The sequence below is a fragment of the Papaver somniferum genome, chromosome 8 (assembly GCF_003573695.1).
Source record: "Papaver somniferum cultivar HN1 chromosome 8, ASM357369v1, whole genome shotgun sequence".
Classification (NCBI taxonomy): Eukaryota; Viridiplantae; Streptophyta; class Magnoliopsida; order Ranunculales; family Papaveraceae; genus Papaver; species Papaver somniferum.
In genome coordinates, this window is record NC_039365.1 from 152,730,386 (window position 1) to 152,750,707 (window position 20,322).

Sequence of the window (20,322 nt, forward strand, 5' to 3'; positions counted from 1 at the left end):
CTTTACAATAAAAGAATATAGAAAAGAGATAGTTCTCCCCCCTTAGGGGGAGAAAACGGTGAAAAGAAGATATCTCAAATTGTATCTAAGCTTCCCTATATATAGAGCTTTGTAGCCTCTTCTTCAAGAAAACTAGGAAACCTAGCTAAGATAGGAAGCTGCACCTCCTTAAGAATTATGTCCCGTGTATCATACCCCGTACCAAAGTAGTTAGTCAAAACTTGCCTAAACACCAATATCCCGCGTCCAAGTCTTGGCCATGCAAAGAAGTTGCCCACGTAGTACGTACTGCCTAATGAGCTCGTGCAACAACTTTAGAGCGTCCACAATGGACGACTAAACCCAAATATAGTGTCCAGTGGATAGGCGCAGTGGGACGGACCATCGATCAAAATTTGATCAAAGACTAAAATCCAGACCAAATTTGGTCGGGGACCAAGACCAAATCCAAATATAGTCGGGCGTTTATATAATGTCCGCCTACCCAACGGGAGTAGGTATAATGTCCGCTAGTAGCCGCGCGTTCGTAAAGTTAACGCCTGATGCAGGGCGTTGGTATACCTTACGCCTGGATGGAGCGTTGGTATAATGTCCGCCTGGATGGGGCGTACATAAAGTTAACGCCCCTTAGTTGGGCGTTGATATTCTTTGATCCTCTACCAGGCGTTGATATACTTTGGACCAAAATGATCTAATTTGAGATACATCACATGGGGCGGGCTTTATACCTCCGCCCCATTTTTTTTCTTTTTTTTTTTTTTTTTTTTTTTTTTGTTTGAATTCCCCCGAGCGTAACCTTTATTAACGCCTGATTTCAGGCGTAATCTTTACAAACGCCCCATTTCAGGCGTTATCTTTACCAACGCCTGATTCCAGGCGTAAACTTTACCAACGCTCGATGTCCATGCGAACTTTATATCAACGCGCGACCAAATTTACTCTTCTCCCTCTACGCCACACGACGGACTAAACCCAAATTTGATCTTTTTTTTTAGTCTTTGGTCTTTGGTTTTGGTCGCACCACTGCAGTTGCTCTTAGAAGCCCTGCCCATATCTTCATTGGCCCGTCGATTCAGCCGAACTGAGAGGACTTTCTTCTTTTCTCACAACCACGACTCTGTTCACAACTCCAAACTCCTTCCCCGAGTTTCCAACATAATTTCCATCTTCTCTTGCAACCACGGACTGTTATCTCTCAAACTCCAATTCATACTTCCATTTTCTCGGCTAAACTCATCTCCGGCTTCACCAGCAACATCAATCAAGTTCCGGCAGTCTTCATCATCAACAGCACCACCGCCTTCATATTTTCCGGCCAATCCTCTATTTTTTACTGCCATTATTCATCATCTGCAGCTCCATCATTTCTTGTCATCTTCATCGTGACAACAGCCACAGGAAACTCCATCGAGACAGCATCATTATCAGCCAACACCAATCGTCCCTTCCCTGTCATCGCTATCTCGTTCAATGGCTGTCAACAACATCTCAAACCCGATTACCGATCCAACTTTTTCATACTTCATCGTCAATGGCTCCTAATACCACCAACAGATAACAGCATCACCTACATCGCTGTGCTCAGATAACTCTGATTCTACCGATGGAACAGACCCATAAATCTATTCCTGCACTCGAGATTTAACCCCGAGAGTTAATGGCAGTAGCACCATTGCTGATTCGTTACTCTCCAACAGTAGCATCTTCAATTTTCTTTCTTTTGAGCAACAACTTCTTCAATCACCCGTAACCAATACTGCTCTTCCTATCGACCATCATCGCTGCCAATACTCACTTATCTGAACTCAGCCATCGATCAATCAATTTTCATCTCACTACCATGCATTTCTCAGCTTCGTCTCCGTTAATGGCAGAAACTCCATTTCTTTCGCGACTGAAATATCCAGCAACACCGTGGCATCTGTTCACAGATCCATCACTTGTCTTGTCTTGGTTTCTCGAGCTCTATCAATCACCGAGAACCATCATTATCTGCATGTCTATACTTTACTATGCATCCACAACATATCACCGATCATTAACAGTGAGATGGCCTTGAGTAAACTGAGCTGGTGCTTATAGTAATCCGATCAGAACCAAATGGCTGCCTTCTTGACTGCCTCCAATAATTCTTCATGAATTTTACCTGGTTTCTTCTCGACACCTACACGACTGTCGGTAGTGGTTTACCATAATGATAATTCTACCCCTTTTTTAGGCCAATTGGACGATTTCTTGTTCTTTTCGGGAATAAGCTCCAAAATTCCCATAAAATATAAAAGAAAGCTGATAATACAATTTCTCAAGAAAACTAGCTAAGAAAGCATAACCAAACGATACTAAGAAAGGTGTTTTTAAACACCTGTCATTTCCTCCCTACTTTCTTGCTGCCAATACTCAACTCAAGACCTTTTCAAACTCGTACCCAATGTTAACCTAAAACACCATCAGTACATAGTCTTCATTTCAAATCCTAAAACAGCACATAATCTGTCGAGAACAAGAGCACATTCACTTCCATCCAACCATGGCTAAATAGCATCAGCAACTCAGTTTTCTCATTGTTGTGCCGACTGAATAACAGCCCAATAGTCGACCAAAGTCCATATACTCGAACCATACTAAGTTGTAGACTTGCTACGTTTCTTACTCAACTCAAGCCAACAAAACCCTTGGAAGTCTTCATTGAGTTTACTGCTGAAACTTGCCATGAATCACCACAGATTCGAATCACTTATGCTCTTCATACAACCCCATACAGCCACCAGAACATATGGAAAATACCTCCACTGACAATTTCAGCAACAACCCTTTCACACAGGCTCAACTAACAACACATGAGCTTGAAGTGATGATGAAAAGGTAGTTCAGACATTTACTCGAACAACTTATGTGTGTGCTGCAGACTGCTAATGGATGTAAAATGGCTACACCTTGGAGATAACACAAATCGATTGCTTCCCTGTAAAATACGAATCTACACAAACCCATTAATTCATAGATACAAACCAGCTCTGAATCCTCTTGTTTATCACCAAATATCAATGGCAGTCACTGCATTTTACTCCATTCTCTGGCCTGTTTTGCAGCTTGAACTCTGTCAAAATCATCACAGATTCGAGCCCACTCTTCCTTGACTTAGCTTCTGCAATTCCTGTCTTAACCCTTCAGTAATCTCCTCCATTGATCAATGATGAGTCGATGGCATCAGCTTAAGCTTCTTCCTTGTATTCTTCGGTGAAACCTGAATTCCAAAACCAAATAGATTCGCCCCGACCTCTGTGTTCATCTCGGCATCAATCAACTGTCATAATCCTTGGCAATCACCCACGAGAACCATGGCTCGAACGACGGCATGACTTGGTGCAGCTGCTGCTCTTGTCATAAGAAAGAAATTGAAATTCTGAACTGTCTCGTCTGTGCTCGACCTAGGATAGTTGTATACAAAGATGAGGCTCCCCTTAACGAACAGTAATCTGTCTTTAGCGATCTCTCATATGGTTTCCCCTTATCCTCAGCTGGGCTCCCAATAGCACTTGCCTATAAACTGACAATTTTGCTCCTTCTCACCTATTTCTTGTTCCTATACTCCAATGACTCCAAAACACCTACAACATGCAAAACAAGCGTAATATACAAATATACAAGAAAAATAGCTAAGAAAAGCATAAGAAATTGATATTCAATTGATGTATTCTAGGCTCCCCTTAACGAACAGTAATCTGTCTTTAGCGATCTCTCATATGGTTTCCCCTTATCCTCAGCTGGGCTCCCAATAGCACTTGCCTATAAACTGACAATTTTGCTCCTTCTCACCTATTTCTTGTTCCTATACTCCAATGACTCCAAAACACCTACAACATGCAAAACAAGCGTAATATACAAATATACAAGAAAAATAGCTAAGAAAAGCATAAGAAATTGATATTCAATTGATGTATTCTAGGCCCCTATCAAATTCCCCCACACTTGATCTTTGCTAGTCCTCGATCAAGCAAACCAAAACTAAAATACAACAACTCCGTGTCCTCGAGGCTACGGTTACTCTTAGTATAAATAACAAGCCTTTAAACCCCCAGGTGTTCCTAGTGGACGAGTTATAGTCTCGTCAAGGTTTACAAGAGATGTAACTACAAAGCCTTTTACCCCAAATTCCAGCTACATGTAAAGAATCTATAAACGAATCCAAAATGACTACAGGAGGAGGTACCCAGATACAAATCCAATTCATATACAGGTAAACAAAGCTCTACTCAGAAAGTCGAACAAACCACAATACTCAGAATCTAACAAACCACAATCACATATGAATAGATTAAGAAGATTGATATAGAGATAGATGGTTGCGATGTTGACTAAAGTGAACGGTGTTTCCCATATCTGTCTGAAGGTCACTGCCAAGATGAACCGATGAATCCTAATGGATTGAGATACTGGTCTGAAATCTAATATCAACTCAACTGGCATATACAAGGGAACCGGTAGTCCATAATCCTAATTCTAGATCAACTCGACTGGCATATACAAGGGAACCAGCAGTCGATTTTATTGAACAATAATAAAAATTAAATTTTTCTCTTTTTCCTTTTTTTTTCACTTTTTTTTTTCCGAATTGACAACATGATTAGATATTTTAGATCGAAGCGCATGCTTCTTGTCAGCAGATTACATGGTAATGCCCGTGGATCCTTAATTTCAGGCTTGTTTAGGTGACAGAGACAGGTAGAACACACACATATTGCTATCCAAGTGTCATTTTTTTTATATAATCTGGTTGGTCTAATTGGTATAGTCTTTTTTTTAGTAACTCAATCACTCTATTTCATCCTAACAGTAATAACAATTCGATGTTAGTGTCCCACCAAATCACTTAGAGAAACAAAAAGTTGCAAAAATAAAAACAAAAGGTGATACGGTGACGATTCCGAGATACGGTAACAACTATCATATAATTTCTAACACCTGAGCTCTGTTTTTTTTAGTTAATGGGTTCCTCAACTCCTGCAATCAAGATGGTTTCATCCATTTATATTGTCCAGTGTCATCCTAAAGGCACAAGTATCTAGATTTCAAAGTTTATCATGTAATTTTATTTATTTATTTTATTAACTAAAGGCATCAAACTCTACAAATTATATACAAATTACATAAACTGATACTCCAACTCATTGTTATTTCTGAACAATAGAGGATAAACACTAAACTACCTATTTAGTTGGCATCTAATCCCAACTCAGCCAATATATACCTCATCGTCAAGAAAAAATTCCATCTACTTAGAAAGGCTAGTGTTTATTCTAAATTTTCAAAAATCTCTAAAAGTTGGAGTTTTGTATACGTCAATTTTTGTTCATATTATACCCTACTCCCACACTTAAATCAAACATTGTCCTAATTGTTTCAAACAATTGCAAAAAGAATAAGAGGAATACTTGAAAAAGACAAGGAAGTAAGAATAGGAATTGTTCACCTGATTGACGCATACGAGAAACATTCAAAAGACTCCCCATATATCAACAATCTGAAAATTTGAGGATACACCCACAAAACAATCTGCATATATAGCAAAAGCTTCACAAGAATGTTAGCGTATTGTGGGTAAAATAAAACTATCATCCCACGAGAGTCACCCCCACACTTAGTTCTTTCTACACTCGGAAGTGTATACAAAACATAAGTGCAAGGCACTTCGATCGGTTCCTCTTGGCAAACCTGCATAGTGTTAGACTCAAACACATATGATGGTGGATACTTGGAAGCAAGAAATTCGGAAAGAACTTTAGAAGCACATAATTCTAGCCTCAAATGAGGTATTTTCCTAAAAGATGGATTCCCAACTCTTTGAGAAACTACTTCAAGTTTGGGAGGATCATTATTAGATAAAGATTCATGTAAAGGGTTAGACAAACCTTGCATAATCTCACGCATTACGGGATCTTCGGTATTTCTGAAAAAGTCCATTGATTCTCCTATATCACAAGTATCGCAATTCTCATTCAAACTCTTTACGAGCCATTCTTCATCAGTTTCTTGTATAACTTCCAAATCTTCGTCATCGGAATCAAAATCTGCTCCAAGTAAGTCATCGTAATCCTTACGGTCTTCATCACAAGTTGATTTCTCATTCAAAGTATTTACAATCTCTGAATTAGGGGTGTTATTCACAAAGAAGTCACAATCATCATCGCTCTCATACACAACATAAGTCTTACCATTAATAACTTTAGTATTTCTAGACTCAACTTCTTCCTTTTGAATAGGCGAATGATCATTATCACGATCAAAAGTTGAGCTAGTTACACCTTCATTATCAACATTAAAGCATTCGTCTTCTTCGGATTCATCATACTCTATATTGGCTTCCATGGGAATATTAGAATGAGTTTGAACCTCTTCCTTGTTCCATTCTTCTTGAATTTGATTCATGTCACTTCTGATGTTGTCTATATTCCGTTGAAGTTCTTGGAGTGATTCATTGTAACTCAGCTGAAATTCACAAAATTGTTGTGTTGTTTCAAGCATTTATTGCATCATGGGAATAGCAGATTCAACAAAACTATCAAATTTCTGATTTGAAGATTGCTCCACCAAACTTGGACACACACCACTTTCATAGTTTCCAGCCCAAGTCTCATCCCTTTGAATGGGTGAATGATCATAAATATGATCCGGAGTTGGGCTAGACTCATTGAAACAAGGTCTGGTTGGTTGTCTACCAAGTTGTTCTACTGCCTTTAGCTCATATAGAATGTGATCGAGCATCTTCACATGTCTAGAATTAAACTGATTAAAAGTACAACTATCCTCGCATCCTTGTGATCGTTCATCATATCCAAAAGATTGGTTTTGATTATATCCCAAGTATGGTTGGAAGTCATAAGAATGAGAATTAAATTGCTCACCATAAAATGTACGGCCTTGTGAATCATGTGTTGTTCCCAAAAGGAAACATCTTGAAATATTATCTACACAACTTGTTTAGAGACTTACCTCTTGTTCCCAATTGTGCACACACTAAAAGAATGGTTGTTTGTACCTGAAAATAAAATTCTAAAAAGATAAATTAGTAAATGCAAAGAATGAAACTAAATGAAAAAAACAGAAAATTAAATAACAACTCAAACTATCGACTGCTCCTCGGCAGCGGCGCCAATTTTGACGAGGTGTCGAAATCGCAAAAATAAATTCCTTACTTCTCTTACACTAACTAGTAGTATACGGATAAGCAGGTTCGTTCCTAAGGGAGACTTGAGTCTAAAGTTGTCTATTCAATTTCTGAATATTAATGCAAATATGAGTATGAGAATGATCAAAGACTCTCTCTCGGTCACAAAACATGAATCTTATCAACATAGCTATGTTTCTGCAAAGTACCCATTACTAATAACCGTAGAATATTTAGTACGCTCAAATACCCCGCAATCCCATTAATTCACCGGACACGGAAGCGCTCGACTACCGGATTCTACTTGCCAAGTTTCCTAGAAGTACGCTCTCTAGGTGTGACTTAAACAAATGCATTAAGTTCGACAATTACGGGTCGAAGAGTTCTCGAATTAGCAATCAAATCATCCATAAACCAATTTAATTTGCAACTTAATAGATTCATAAACAATTCACATAAGCAATATTGGCATAGTAGAGAATGAACAATAAAAAGACATATTGGAAGAAACATGCAGTTTTAAATATCAATTGTGAATCATATTCCGCACGTCGAAATCGTCCCTAATCAAGATGCTTAGCTACTGGAGTTCATGGCAAAGAGATAAAGCAAATAGAAAACTCAGAATGTAAACCAACTACACAAACCAACAAGCAGCAGATGAAGTGAATGGTGTATGGACTGGTGGAGCCTTGCGACTGGTGATAGTGAATATTGTTGTACGTGGACTGGAACTGGTGATGCTGTGTTGATGTTGTAGCTGCAAACTGGTCTAGATGCAATGGACTGATGTTGTGGAGTATGAACTGCAGGTGATGGACTTGGTGGGTGTAGGTGCTCTGCAGATGGATATGCAAAGGTGGTGGAATGCAAACCAATGGAGATGCAGGTATGTATGAAGATGGATGCAGGTGGTGATGATTGGAGAGGAGCAGAGAGCTCCTCTCTGTTGATGGTGTTGTGAAGTCGCAGAGGGGGTATGAGATGTTGATTATGTTGTAGGTTTAGGTCTTCTTTTATAACTTTCCCAAAACCTGAAATATCGAAACCTAAAACCGACCCAACAATCCTTGTCCGATAAAAACTCTGCCAGCTTCCAAATCCTAGCCGTTTAACTCTCAAAACTCTCGGCAGTAAGTCATGTTTTCACGGCTCAGTCCATATCAAGATAAACTGGTGATTTCCTCCCTACTTTCTTGCTGCCAATACTCGACTCAAGACCTTCTCAAACTCGTACCCAATGTTAACCTGAACACCATCAGTACATAGTCTTCATTTCAAATCCTAAAACAGCACATAATCTGTCGAGAACAAGAGCACATTCACTGCCATCCAACATTGGCTAAATAGCATCAGCAGCTCAGTTTTCTCATTGTTGTGCCGACTGAAATACATCCCAATAGTCTACCAAACTCCATATACTCGAACCATACTAAGTTGTAGACTTGCACCGTTTCTTACTCAACTCAAGCCAACAAAACCTTTGGAAATCTTCACTGAGTTTACTGCTGAAACTTGCCATGAATCACCACAGATTCGAATCACTTATGCTCTTCATACAACCCCATACAGCCACCAGAACATATGGAAAATACCTCCACAGACAATTTTAGCAACAAGCCTTTCACACAGGCTCAACTAACAGCACCTGAGCTTGAAGTGGTGATGAAAAGGTAGTTCATACATTTACTCGAACATCTTGTGTGTGTGCTGCAGACTGCTAATGGATGTAAAATGGCTGCACCTTGGAGATAACACAAATCGATTCCTTCCCTGCAAAATACAAATCTACACAAACCCATTCATTCATGGATACAAACCATCTCTGAATCCTCTTGTTTATCATCAAATATCAATGGCAGTCAATGCATTCTACTCCATTCTCTAGCCTGTTTTGCAGATTGAACTCTGTCAAAATCATCACAGATTCGAGCCCACTCTTCCTTGACTTAGCTTCTGCAATTCCTGTCTTAACCCTTCAGTAATCTCCTCCATTGATCAATGATGAGTCGATGGCATCAGCTTAAGCTTCTTCCTTCTATTCTTCGGTGAAACCTGAATTCCAAAACCAAATAGATTCGCCCCGACCTCTGTGTTCATCTCGGCATCAATCAACTGTCATAATCCTTGGCAATCACCCACGAGAACCATGGCTCGAACGACGGCATGACTTGGTGCAGCCGCTGCTCTTGTCATAAGAAAGAAATTGAAATTCGGATCTGTCTCGTCTGTGCTCGACCTAGGATAGTTGTATACAAGGATGAGGCTCCCCTTAACGAACAGTAATCTGTCTTTAGCGATCTCTCATATGGTTGCCCCTATCCTTAGCTGGGCTCCCAATAGCACTTGCCTATAAACTGACAATTTTGCTTCTTCTCACCTATTTCTTGTTCCTTTACTCAAATGACTCGAAAACACGTACAAAATACACAACAAGCGTAATATACAAAAATACAAGAGAAATAGCTTAGAAAAGCATAAAAAATTGATATTCAATCGATATATTCTAGGCCCCTATCAAATTCCCCCACACTTGATCTTTGCTAGTCCTCGAGCAAACAAGACAAAACTAAAATACAACAACTCCGTGTCGTCGAGGCAACGGTTACTCTTAGCATAAATAACAAGCCTTTGAACTCCTAGGTGTCCCTAGTGGACGAGTTATAGTCTCGTGAATGTTTACAAGAGATGTACCTACAAAGCCTTTTACCCAAAATTCCAGCTACCTACTCAGATGCAAATCCAATTGATATATAGGTAAACAAAGCTCTACTCAGAAAGTCGAACAAACCACAATACTCGGAATCTTACAAACCACAATCACACATGAATAGATTAAGAAGATGGATATAGAGATAGATGGTTGCGATGTTGACAAAAGTGAACGGTGTTTCCCATATCTGTCGGAAGGTCACTGCCAAGATGAACCTATGAATCCTAATGGATTGAGATACTCGTCTGAAATCTAATATCAACTCAACTGGCATATATAAGGAACCAGTAGTCGATAATCCTAATTCTATATCAACTCGACTGGCATATACAAGGGAACCAACAGTCAATTTTATTGTACAATAATAAAAATTAAATTTTTTCTCTTTTTTCGTTTTTTTTTCACTTTTTTCATGTTTTTTTTTCCGAATTGACAACATGATTAGATATTTTGGATCCAACTGCATGCTTCTTGTCAGCAAATTACATGGTAACCGTGGATCCTGCATTCCACGCTTGTTTAGGTGACGGAGAAAGGTAAAACACACACATATTGCTAACCAAGTGTCATTTTTTTCTTGTGATATGGTGACGATTCCTAGATATGGTAACAACTATCCTATAATTTCTAACACCTGAGCTCTGTTTTTTTTAGTTAATGGGTTCCTCAATTCATGCAATCAAGATGGTTCCATCCATTTATATTATCCAGTGTCATCATAAAGGCACCAGTTTCTAGATTTCGAAGTTTATCATGCAAAAAAAATTTTACTATTTTTTTATTTTATTAACTAAAGGCATCAAACTCTACAAATTATATACAAAGTACATAAACTGATACTCCAACTCATAGATATTTCTGAACAATAGAGGATAAACACTAAACTAGTTATTTAGTTCGCATCTAATCCCAACTCAGCCAATATATACCTCATCGTGAAGAAAAAATTCCATATACTTAGAAAGGCTAGTGTTTATTCTAAATTTTTCAAAAATTTCTAAAAGTTGGAGTTTTGTATACGTCAATTTTTTTCTTCATATTATACCCTACCCCCACACTTAAATCAAACATTGTCCTCAATTTTTCAAAAAATTGCAAAAAGAATAAGAGGAATACTTGAAAAAGACAAGGAACTAAGAATTGGAATTGTTCACCTGATTGACGCATACGAGAAACATTCAAAAGACTCCCCATATATCAACAATCTGAAAATTTGAGGATCCACCGACAAAATAATCTGCATATATAGCAAAAGCTTCACAAGAATGTTAGCGTATTGTCGGTAAATAAAACTATCATCCCACGAGAGTCGCCCCCACACTTAGTTCTTTCTACACTCGGAAGTGTATACAAAACATAAGTGGAAGGCACTTCGATCGGTTCCTCTTGGCAAACCTGCATGGTGTTAGACTCAAACACATATGATGGTGGATACTTAGAAGCGAGAAATTCGGAAAGAACTTTAGAAGCACATAATTCTAGCCCCAAATGAGGTATTTTCCTAAAAGATGGATTCCTAACTCTTTGAGAAACTACTTCAAGTTTGAGAGGATCTGATAGACGCATTTATGTGTCTATTTTTGATCTCAATTGTATATATCGTTAGTGCTCGATTTGGTACTTATTTGGTTATTTTATGTCTTTGTAGGTGTTTTTTGAGAAATAAGCTTTTACGTAGAATTCGGCTCGAAAAGTGGTATTTGCGCTCGTGGGAGAAAATTACTGAAGGCACCCCTCATTTGAATAAGGGGCACCTCAATTACTAAGGGGCACTCAGTTGATAAGGGCCACCATCTTTATTATTCACCACCAGCTACTATTTGCACATCGGAACAGGATAAGGGGAGGTCATCCCCTACCTTTTGAGTCTTGAAATTGGTGGGAAAGTTTGAGCTTAAACTGGCAGATTAGGGTTGGATTTCGGAGGGATTTCTGAAGAGATTTAATAGACGGAAATAGTTTGGATGGACAATAATGGGATAAACAGAGCTAATATAAGAGATTTGATGGTGTAAATTGGGCTGGATAGTTGGTCTCGACAACACTGTGGAATGAGTTTTCTCGGGTTTGAGCTTCTGGGAAATATTTGGGCTGAATTAACTCGGATTTTCTCACAGATATGGTTCGGTTTGGGCTTGATCTATTGAAACAGGATGGGTAGGTGTGTTAGAATCGAAAACAAAGAGAGATTTCCGCAACTTGGAGAAAACAGGGAAGAAAGTTTCTACGGGATTTATGTTTGACATATTTGTGGAAGTTACGTGAAAATAATAGGAAAGATTACTCTATGTTGATTTAGTGCTATCCTTAAAAGATTCTGGGACGTCGGATTTGGCAAAATGACGCGTAGAAGAAGAAAACAGGGAGTTATTTCCGTGACTTCGAGGAAAAGAAAAGACGAGATTTCCTTCAGAACTAATCGGCCTGTTTGGTATAAAAGGTGTTGGTTAGAGTATCGTAAGGGGTTAGCGAGTTTGGGTGTAGGTTTAGAGGCAGAGAATCACGCTGCAGGTGGAGTTGCAGCAGCAGCAGAGAATAGGAATAGGAAGAGTTGCAGACGGCATATAGAAAGTGTCGTTCTCAAGAACACTAAGCTGAAGAACATTAAGCTGTGCAGAACAGTCGTACTCTAGGGTCTTAAATTTTTGATCCTGTAACAGTTGATTAGTAACGTATATCTTCAGTATTGCAACACCAGCTGTAACGGTGACTTCTGTAACATCTGTACACCGTTGCAGATCTGTTGTTTTATATATTATCTTCAATAAAAACACTTTTTGATCCATGATTTATTATTTTGAACCTGTTTTTGATATGAGGAGCTAAACCCAACACTGGGACGACGGAGGAAGCCCTTTTTCATCATTGTGGTAATTCTATTAATTCTTTATATGACTTTTTTTGCACTAAAATTGAATTGATTTATGATTTCTCTTGAATGGTTGTGATTTCAATTGATGGGCCATGCTTATCTTAAGTGTTTTGATGTCTCATGCTTTAGATTTACAGTCATTACTTTCGGAATCTACTTTGGCAAAGAATAAGAGTCAATAATCTTTATCATATGAGCTACAATTGTGTAGAATTGATTTTTGAACCACATGAGTATGAAAATTGGTGAAATCCCGAGTCTCAGTACCTCTCGTTATTGTGACAACTTTTTTTGTGTATATATTTTCTCTATTTTTAAATCTGAAATCAGTCTCAACAAGTCCGAGAAACGAACACTTTTACCACTATCTACAACTCACATCAATTTTTGGCGCCGCCGACGCGGACTTGTTTTTAGGGTTTTAGATTTATTTTATTTTTATTTATTTAGTTTATTTATTTTTATTTTTTTTGTTCTTTTTTATGTTTTTGGGTATTTATCTTGTGTATACAGGTTCGGGATCATAAAGAAAATTGAGCCAAAGAGTTTGGTGATTTCATAAAGACTTGGGGCTAAAAATTAAAGCAAAAAGAACAGAAAAAAAAAAGAAAATTTTATTTTAGACAATTTTAGTTTAGGGTTTGTTTATTTTATTTTAGAAAAAAAAAATTGTATTAGGGTTTATTATTTTTGTAGTTTTTCTTTACTTTTTGGACTTTTGGACTTTGGGACATTATTTTTTTATTACCCTACGGAAGGGTACTTTAAATATAAAATGTTTGCAGAGAAGGAGGACAATTACGATATTGTCTCTGCACCTTGGGTTCATACACTAGACATCGGAGTCAGTGGCCCGAGTCGACTACAACCGATTCATCCCCCATCTGGAACGGGAGGTAAGATTCTAAACACTCGCGAATCCCCTGTCAGCGAGTTACTGGACTCCTTCGTATGCATATATGTTGAGGACTGAATACAGACATTTATTTTTCTAGTAAAGGACAAGGCCTGGCCATACAAGATAAGGGTTCGGATTTCATCACCGTTCTCTTCTTGCCCGCTTTAGGAACACGTAACCTACGCGAACCTAAGCCTAAAATTTTGACTAGAACGAGACCGATAGGGTAACGAGCTTAACAGGAAAGTCATTCGAAAAATATTGGTTACTCTTTTAAGCATACTTCGAAGTTCTTGACAGTTTCTATAAGTTGAATGTGTGACTGCGCCACCTTGTAATACCGGTGAGGCCTCGGGTATCAAAGCTCCACCGAGCTTCCCTCGCCTCTATTCAACTTACGTTAACTCGGATTGATTCCAGAGGGGTTTGCTTAAATTGTAACGAATTCCCGTTCGAAGGATTAGAAGCTGGTCTAGAAACAATCTAAGTGGAGGCATCATGCTTTTTGTTTGCTAGAAATCAATAGGTTTGATTTGGTTGGGTCGGCCTTGATCTGTGTTTGCTTACCCTTCCAATTTAGAAAAAATCTATTGTATGCCTGAACGTAAAAGAGATGCACTAGGTAGATTTTTTAAAGAGAAACCTAGTAGTTCGAAGCGTCTCGATTACCTTAATCTAGAGAGTCCGACTTTTGAAGAGTCTGTTTTTGAACGTCCTTTGACTGAGGAGAGAATCCATGTTGCTCCGATAGCGCCAGAAATGGCAACTTTGAAAGCTTTGTTGAATCCAACTAGGACTACTCGTCCTTCGTGTATTAAGTTAGCTGAAACGGAGGCACCCTATGAACTGAAACCTGGGACCTTACAGATGCTCCCAATCTTTTTAGGGAAAAATGAAAACCCTTATTACCATGTTAGGGATTTTGAGGAAATTTGTAGTACTCTAAGAATTAGAGGCTTAGATGATGATGCTTTGAAACTTAGGTTATTCCCATTTTCCCTGAAAGATAAGGCCAAGTCGTGGCTATATAGTTTGGACTCCGAGTCAATTGAGACATATGAACAACTTACATCTGCCTTTTTCAATAAGTTTTTCCCTAGGCACAAAACATCGTCTATTAGGACGCAAATATGCACATTTTCACAACAAGAGGAGAATCTTTATATAGGTATTTGGAAAGGTTCAATGATTTATTATCCCAGTGTCCTCATCATGGTTTAGAAAAGGTTAGGCTAGTTCAGATCCTTTATGAGGGGTTTAGATTATTCCACAACGACCATGGTTGAGTCTCTATGCACTGGTGGATTTGAAAACCAAACTGTTGATGCGGCGATGGAATTTTTTAATGAAATCGCCGAAAAAACCCAGCAATGGGAAAATAGTAGGGCACCCCAGAAAACAATTCTTTTAAGTAGAGGAAACGTTAATAGGGTAGAAGGAGGCTATGAATCAGATGCCAAAATTGTTGCTATAGCAAAAAGGTTAGAAGCTTTAGAAGTGGGCCAGACTAGTGGTAGAGTGGAGCCTTTTTGGGAAGGCCATATTGAAGAGCAAGCCAATGCTCTTTATAATAACACTAGATTTGATAACCGTCAAAATTGACCCATATTCAGAAACCTATAATCCTGGTTGGAGAAACCATCCGAACCTTTCGTGGTCTAAGGGCCAAAGTCAAGGTCAGTTTAGTAATTCTAATGCTCCCCCAGGTTTTGGCTATACTAAGAATCCTTCAGGACTAGCTCAGTTTCAGAATCAGTCAGATAAGAAAATCCTAAGTTTAGAGGAATCTCTCGCCTTGTTAACTCAGCAAACTGCAAAATTTCAGTTATCCGTAGAACAGAGTCTACAAGCTAGTAACAGGATAGGACAAGAAAATAGTCAGGCTATTTCCGAGTTAAAAACCCAGGTTGGTCTGATAAGTGATTCTTTGAGAGAAAAAGGTAAGTTTCCTAGTCAAACACAACCCAACCCTAGAGGAGTTCATGAATTAGGTGCAAAACCATCGAATCAATTGAATGTTGTTAGAACCCTTAGAGTGGTAGAGTTGTAGACAATAAGGTAACCATGCCCGATAGTGAACATACTGTAGTTCACCCCTCAGATCTCACCTCTCAGGACCAGTAGCTGGAGACTGATAAAGTTTCTGATGTGAATTCGGTTCCTGAAAGGTCTGATTTTATGCCTAGAGCCCCATTTCCTCAGCTATTAGTACCAACAAAGAAGGAATCGAACTTTAATGACATAGTGGAGGTTTTTAAGCAAGTTACCATAAACCTTCCTTATTAGATGCAATTAGGAAAATTCCTGCTTATGCCAAGTTCCTTAAGGATATGTGTACGCGAAAGCGAAAACTTAGCGTCCATAAGAAAGCCTTTTTAGCTAGTCACGTAAGTTCAATCATTCAGAACACCACAACTCCAAAGTACAAAGACCCAGGTTCTCCTACCATTGCTTGCACAATAGGTAACTTCCGGGTAGAAAAAGCTTTACTTGACTTAGGAGCCAGTGTGAACTTACTGCCATTCCATGTATACTTACAGCTAGGACTTGGTGAAATGAAACCTACTCAGATGACACTGCAGTTAGCTGATAGGTCTGTTAAAATCCCTCGAGGTGTTATCGAGGATGTTCTTATTGAGGTCGACAAGTTTATTTATCCAGTGGATTTCGTGGTCCTAGATACCCAACCTGTCCCTGACCCATAGAACCAGATACCTGTGATTTTAGGTCGCCCATTTTTAGCTACGTCTAATGCGATCATTACCTGTCGAAATGGTGTGATGAGTTTATCTTTTGGTAATATGACTATGGAGATGATCATTTTTAATGTCAGTAAGAAACCTCATGAGCTAGATGACACAGGTTTTGAAAAGGTGAACATGATAGAAGCCTTAGTTCAGGAGTCATTACCAAACATTTTGTCTGAAGACCCATTAGAAAATTGTCTATCCCATTTTGGTTTAGATTTTGACGACGATATCACTATTGAACAGGTGAATGCTCTATTAGATTCTACCCCTGTGTTAGACACTTATAGACGGAAATCTAGGTTCGAACCGTTACCAGTTTCTAAGACTATCCTAATTCCTTCTTTAGAAGAGCCCCCAAAGTTGGAGCTTAAACCACTACCCGATACTCTAAAGTATGTGTTTTTACGCCCATCTGAGACTTTACCTGTGATTATAGCTTCCGATTTGGATAGTGATCAGGAAAGTAGGCTAGTAAATGTACTTCAAGACAATAAGGAAGCTTTAGGGTGGACTATAGTAGACATTAAGGGTATAAGTCCTGTGTATGCATCAGATTCATTTAGAGGAAGACTCCAAACCTTCTAGGGAGATGCAACGTCGACTGAACCCTAACATGAAAGAGGTAGTTCGAAAAGAGGTGCTTAAGTTGTTAGATGCGGGTATTATTTACCCAATTTCAGACAGTAAGTGGGTCATCCCTGTTCAGGTTGTCCCCAAGAAATCAGGTATCACTGTAGTCCAGAATGAAAATAATGAATTAATCCCAAACCGAGTGACCACGGGATGGCGTGTGTGTATTGACTATAGGAAATTGAACAAGGTCACAAGGAAGGATCAGTTTCCCCTTCCGTTCATCGACCAGATGCTAGAGAGATTAGCTGGACATGGTCACTACTGCTTTTTAGTTGGCTACTCCGGTTATAATCAGATCGTTATTGCCCCAGAAGACCAAGAGAAAACCACTTTTACCTGTCCCTTTGGTACCTTTGTGTAGACGCATGCCTTTCGGGTTTTGTAATGCCCCTGCGACTTTTCAGCGTTCCATGATGAGCATATTTTCTGACATGGTAGAATGGTTTTTAGAGGTCTTTATGGATGATTTTTCAGTGTTTGGTTCATCTTTTGATGAGTGCTTGCATCATTTGACATTAGTGTTGACTAGGTGTAAGGAAAAGAATTTAGTGCTTAATTGGGAATTACGGGTCGAAGAGTTCTCGAATTAGCAATCAAATCATCCATAAACCAATTTAATTTGCAACTTAATAGATTCATAAACAATTCACATAAGCAATATTGGCACAGTAGAGAATTCATAAACAATTCACATAAGCAATATTGGCACAGTAGAGAATGAACAATAAAAAGACAGATTGCAAGAAACATGCAGTTTTAAATATCAATTGTGAATCATGTTCCGGATGTCGAAATCGTCCCTAATCAAGATGCTTAGCTACTTGAGTTCATGGCAAAGAGATAAAGCAAATAGAAAACTCAGAATGTAAACCAACTACACAAACCAACAAGCAGCAGAATGAAGTGAATGGTGTATGGACTGGTGGAGCCTTGCGACTGGTGATAGTGAATATTGTTGTACGTGGACTGGAACTGGTGATGCTGTGTTGATGTTGTAGCTGCAAACTGGTCTAGATGCAATGGACTGATGTTGTGGAGTATGAACTGCAGGTGATGGACTTGGTGGGTGTAGGTGCTCTGCAGATGGAGATGCAAAGGTGGTGGAATGCAAACCGATGGAGATGCAGGTATGTATGAAGATGGAGATGGATGCAGGTGGTAATGATTGGAGAGGAGCAGAGAGCTCCTCTCTGTTGATGGTATTGTGCAGTCGTAGAGGGGGTATGAGATGTTGATCATGATGTAGGTTTAGGTCTTCTTTTATAACTTTCTCAAACCCTGAAATATCGAAACCTAAAACCGACCCAACAATCGTTGTCCGATAAAAACTCTTCCAGCTTCCAAATCCCATCCGTTTAACTCCCAAAACTCTCGGCAAAAAGTCATGTTTTCACGGCTCAGTCCATATCAAGATAAACTGGTGATTTCCTCCCTACTTTCTTGCTGCCAATACTCGACTCAAGACCTTCTCAAACTCATACCCAATGTTAACCTCAAACACCATCAGTACCTAGTCTTCATTTCAAATCCTAAAACAACACATAATCTGTCGAGAACAAGAGCACATTCACTACCATACAACCATGGCTAAATAGCATCAGCAGCTCAGTTTTCTCATTGTTGTGCCGACTGAAATACAGCCCAATAGTCGACCAAACTCCATATACTCGAACCATACTAAGCTGTAGACTTGCACCGTTTCTTACTCAACTCAAGCCAACAAAACCCTTGGAAATCTTCACTGAGTTTACTGCTGAAACTTGCCATGAATCACCACGGATTCGAATCACTTATGCTCTTCATACAACCCCATACATCTACCAGAACATATGGAAAATACCTCCACAGACAATTTCAGCAAAAACCCCTTCACACAGGCTCAACTAACAGCACCTGAGCTTGAAGTGGTGATGAAAAGGTAGTTCAGACATTTACTCGAACAGCTTGTGTGTCTGCTGCAGACTGCTAATGGATGTAAAATGATTGCACCTTGGAGATAACACAAATTGATTCCTTCCCTGCAAAATACGAATCTACACAAATCCATTCATTCATAGATACAAACCAGCTCTGAATCCTCTTGTTTATCATCAAATATCAATGGCAGTCACTGCATTCTACTCCATTCTCTGGCCTGTTTTGCAGCTTGAACTCTGTCAAAATCATCACAGATTCGAGCCCACTCTTCCTTGACTTAGCTTCTGCAATTCCTGTCTTAACCCTTCAGTAATCTCCTCCATTGATCAATGATGAGTCGATGGCATCAGCTTAAGCTTCTTCCTTCTATTCTTCGGTGAAACCTGAATTCCAAAACCAAATAGATTCACCCCGACCTCTGTTTTCATCTCGGCGTCAATTACCTGTCCTAATCCTTGGCAATCTCCCACGAAAACCACGGCTCGAACGATGGCATGACTTGGTGCAGCTGCTGCTCTTGTCATAAGAAAGAAATTGAAATTCGGAACTGTCTCGTCTGTGCTCGACCTAGGATAGTTGTATATAAGGATGAGGCTCCCCTTAACGAACAGTAATCTGTCTTTAGCGATATCTCATATGGTTGCCCCTTATCCTCAGCTGGGCTCCCAATAGCACTTGCATATAAACTGACAATTTTGCTCCTTCTCACCTATTTCTTGTTCCTTTACTCCAATGACTCCAAAACACCTACAAAATGCGAAACAAGCGTAATATACAAAAATAAAAGAGAAATAGCTAAGAAAAGCATAAGAAATTGATATTCAATTGATATATTCTATGCCCCTATCATCAACCTTTCTTTAACCGTCGTTTTTGTTAAATTTTACAAGTTGACGACCCTAAATAAAAAAAATAATCAAACTTTAAAGGGTGGCCTGCGTAGTCTTCAAATGTCATTCTATCAGATTGACGACTCTTATATAAGATGAATGTCATAATATCAGTTGGAAAAGTCGTCAATCTGCAAAAAAATTGATTGACGACTCAAGATGCGTGTCGTCAATATGGAAAATAATGGTTGACGACTGTAAGGCAGAAAATTTAATCAACACTTTAGTCGTTATTTGTACATCTAAGATCTGAACAACCTTTTAATATTTGTTTGTGTTTTCTTTTTTAGTTGGTAGTATGAAAAAGCTCTCAACCAGAACCCGTCTCTACGATGGGTCCGGATACCTCCCAACACTATGTGACTGATTTGGTACATTTCCCTTAACCGAATCGGTATATTTATATTCAAATTATTTTATTACCATTTCTTAATCTCCTCCTCCTTCTCCTCCTCCTCATCACTACTACCACCATCATTTCTTT

General features: G+C 38.9%; 1 protein-coding gene across 1 annotated transcript; it reads right to left on the bottom strand.

Annotated features, from left to right (window-relative positions):
• Positions 1 to 1,339: 1,339 nt before the first annotated feature.
• On the bottom strand, positions 1,340 to 7,323 carry LOC113306227. Its single transcript, XM_026555186.1, has 4 exons — positions 6,991 to 7,323; positions 5,839 to 6,486; positions 1,840 to 1,965; positions 1,340 to 1,474 (listed from the first exon to the last, which is right to left on the bottom strand). The coding sequence occupies exons 2-4, from the start codon at positions 6,424 to 6,426 to the stop codon at positions 1,340 to 1,342; spliced, it is 849 nt and encodes a 282-aa protein (XP_026410971.1). The 5' UTR covers positions 6,427 to 6,486; positions 6,991 to 7,323.
• Positions 7,324 to 20,322: the final 12,999 nt, after the last annotated feature.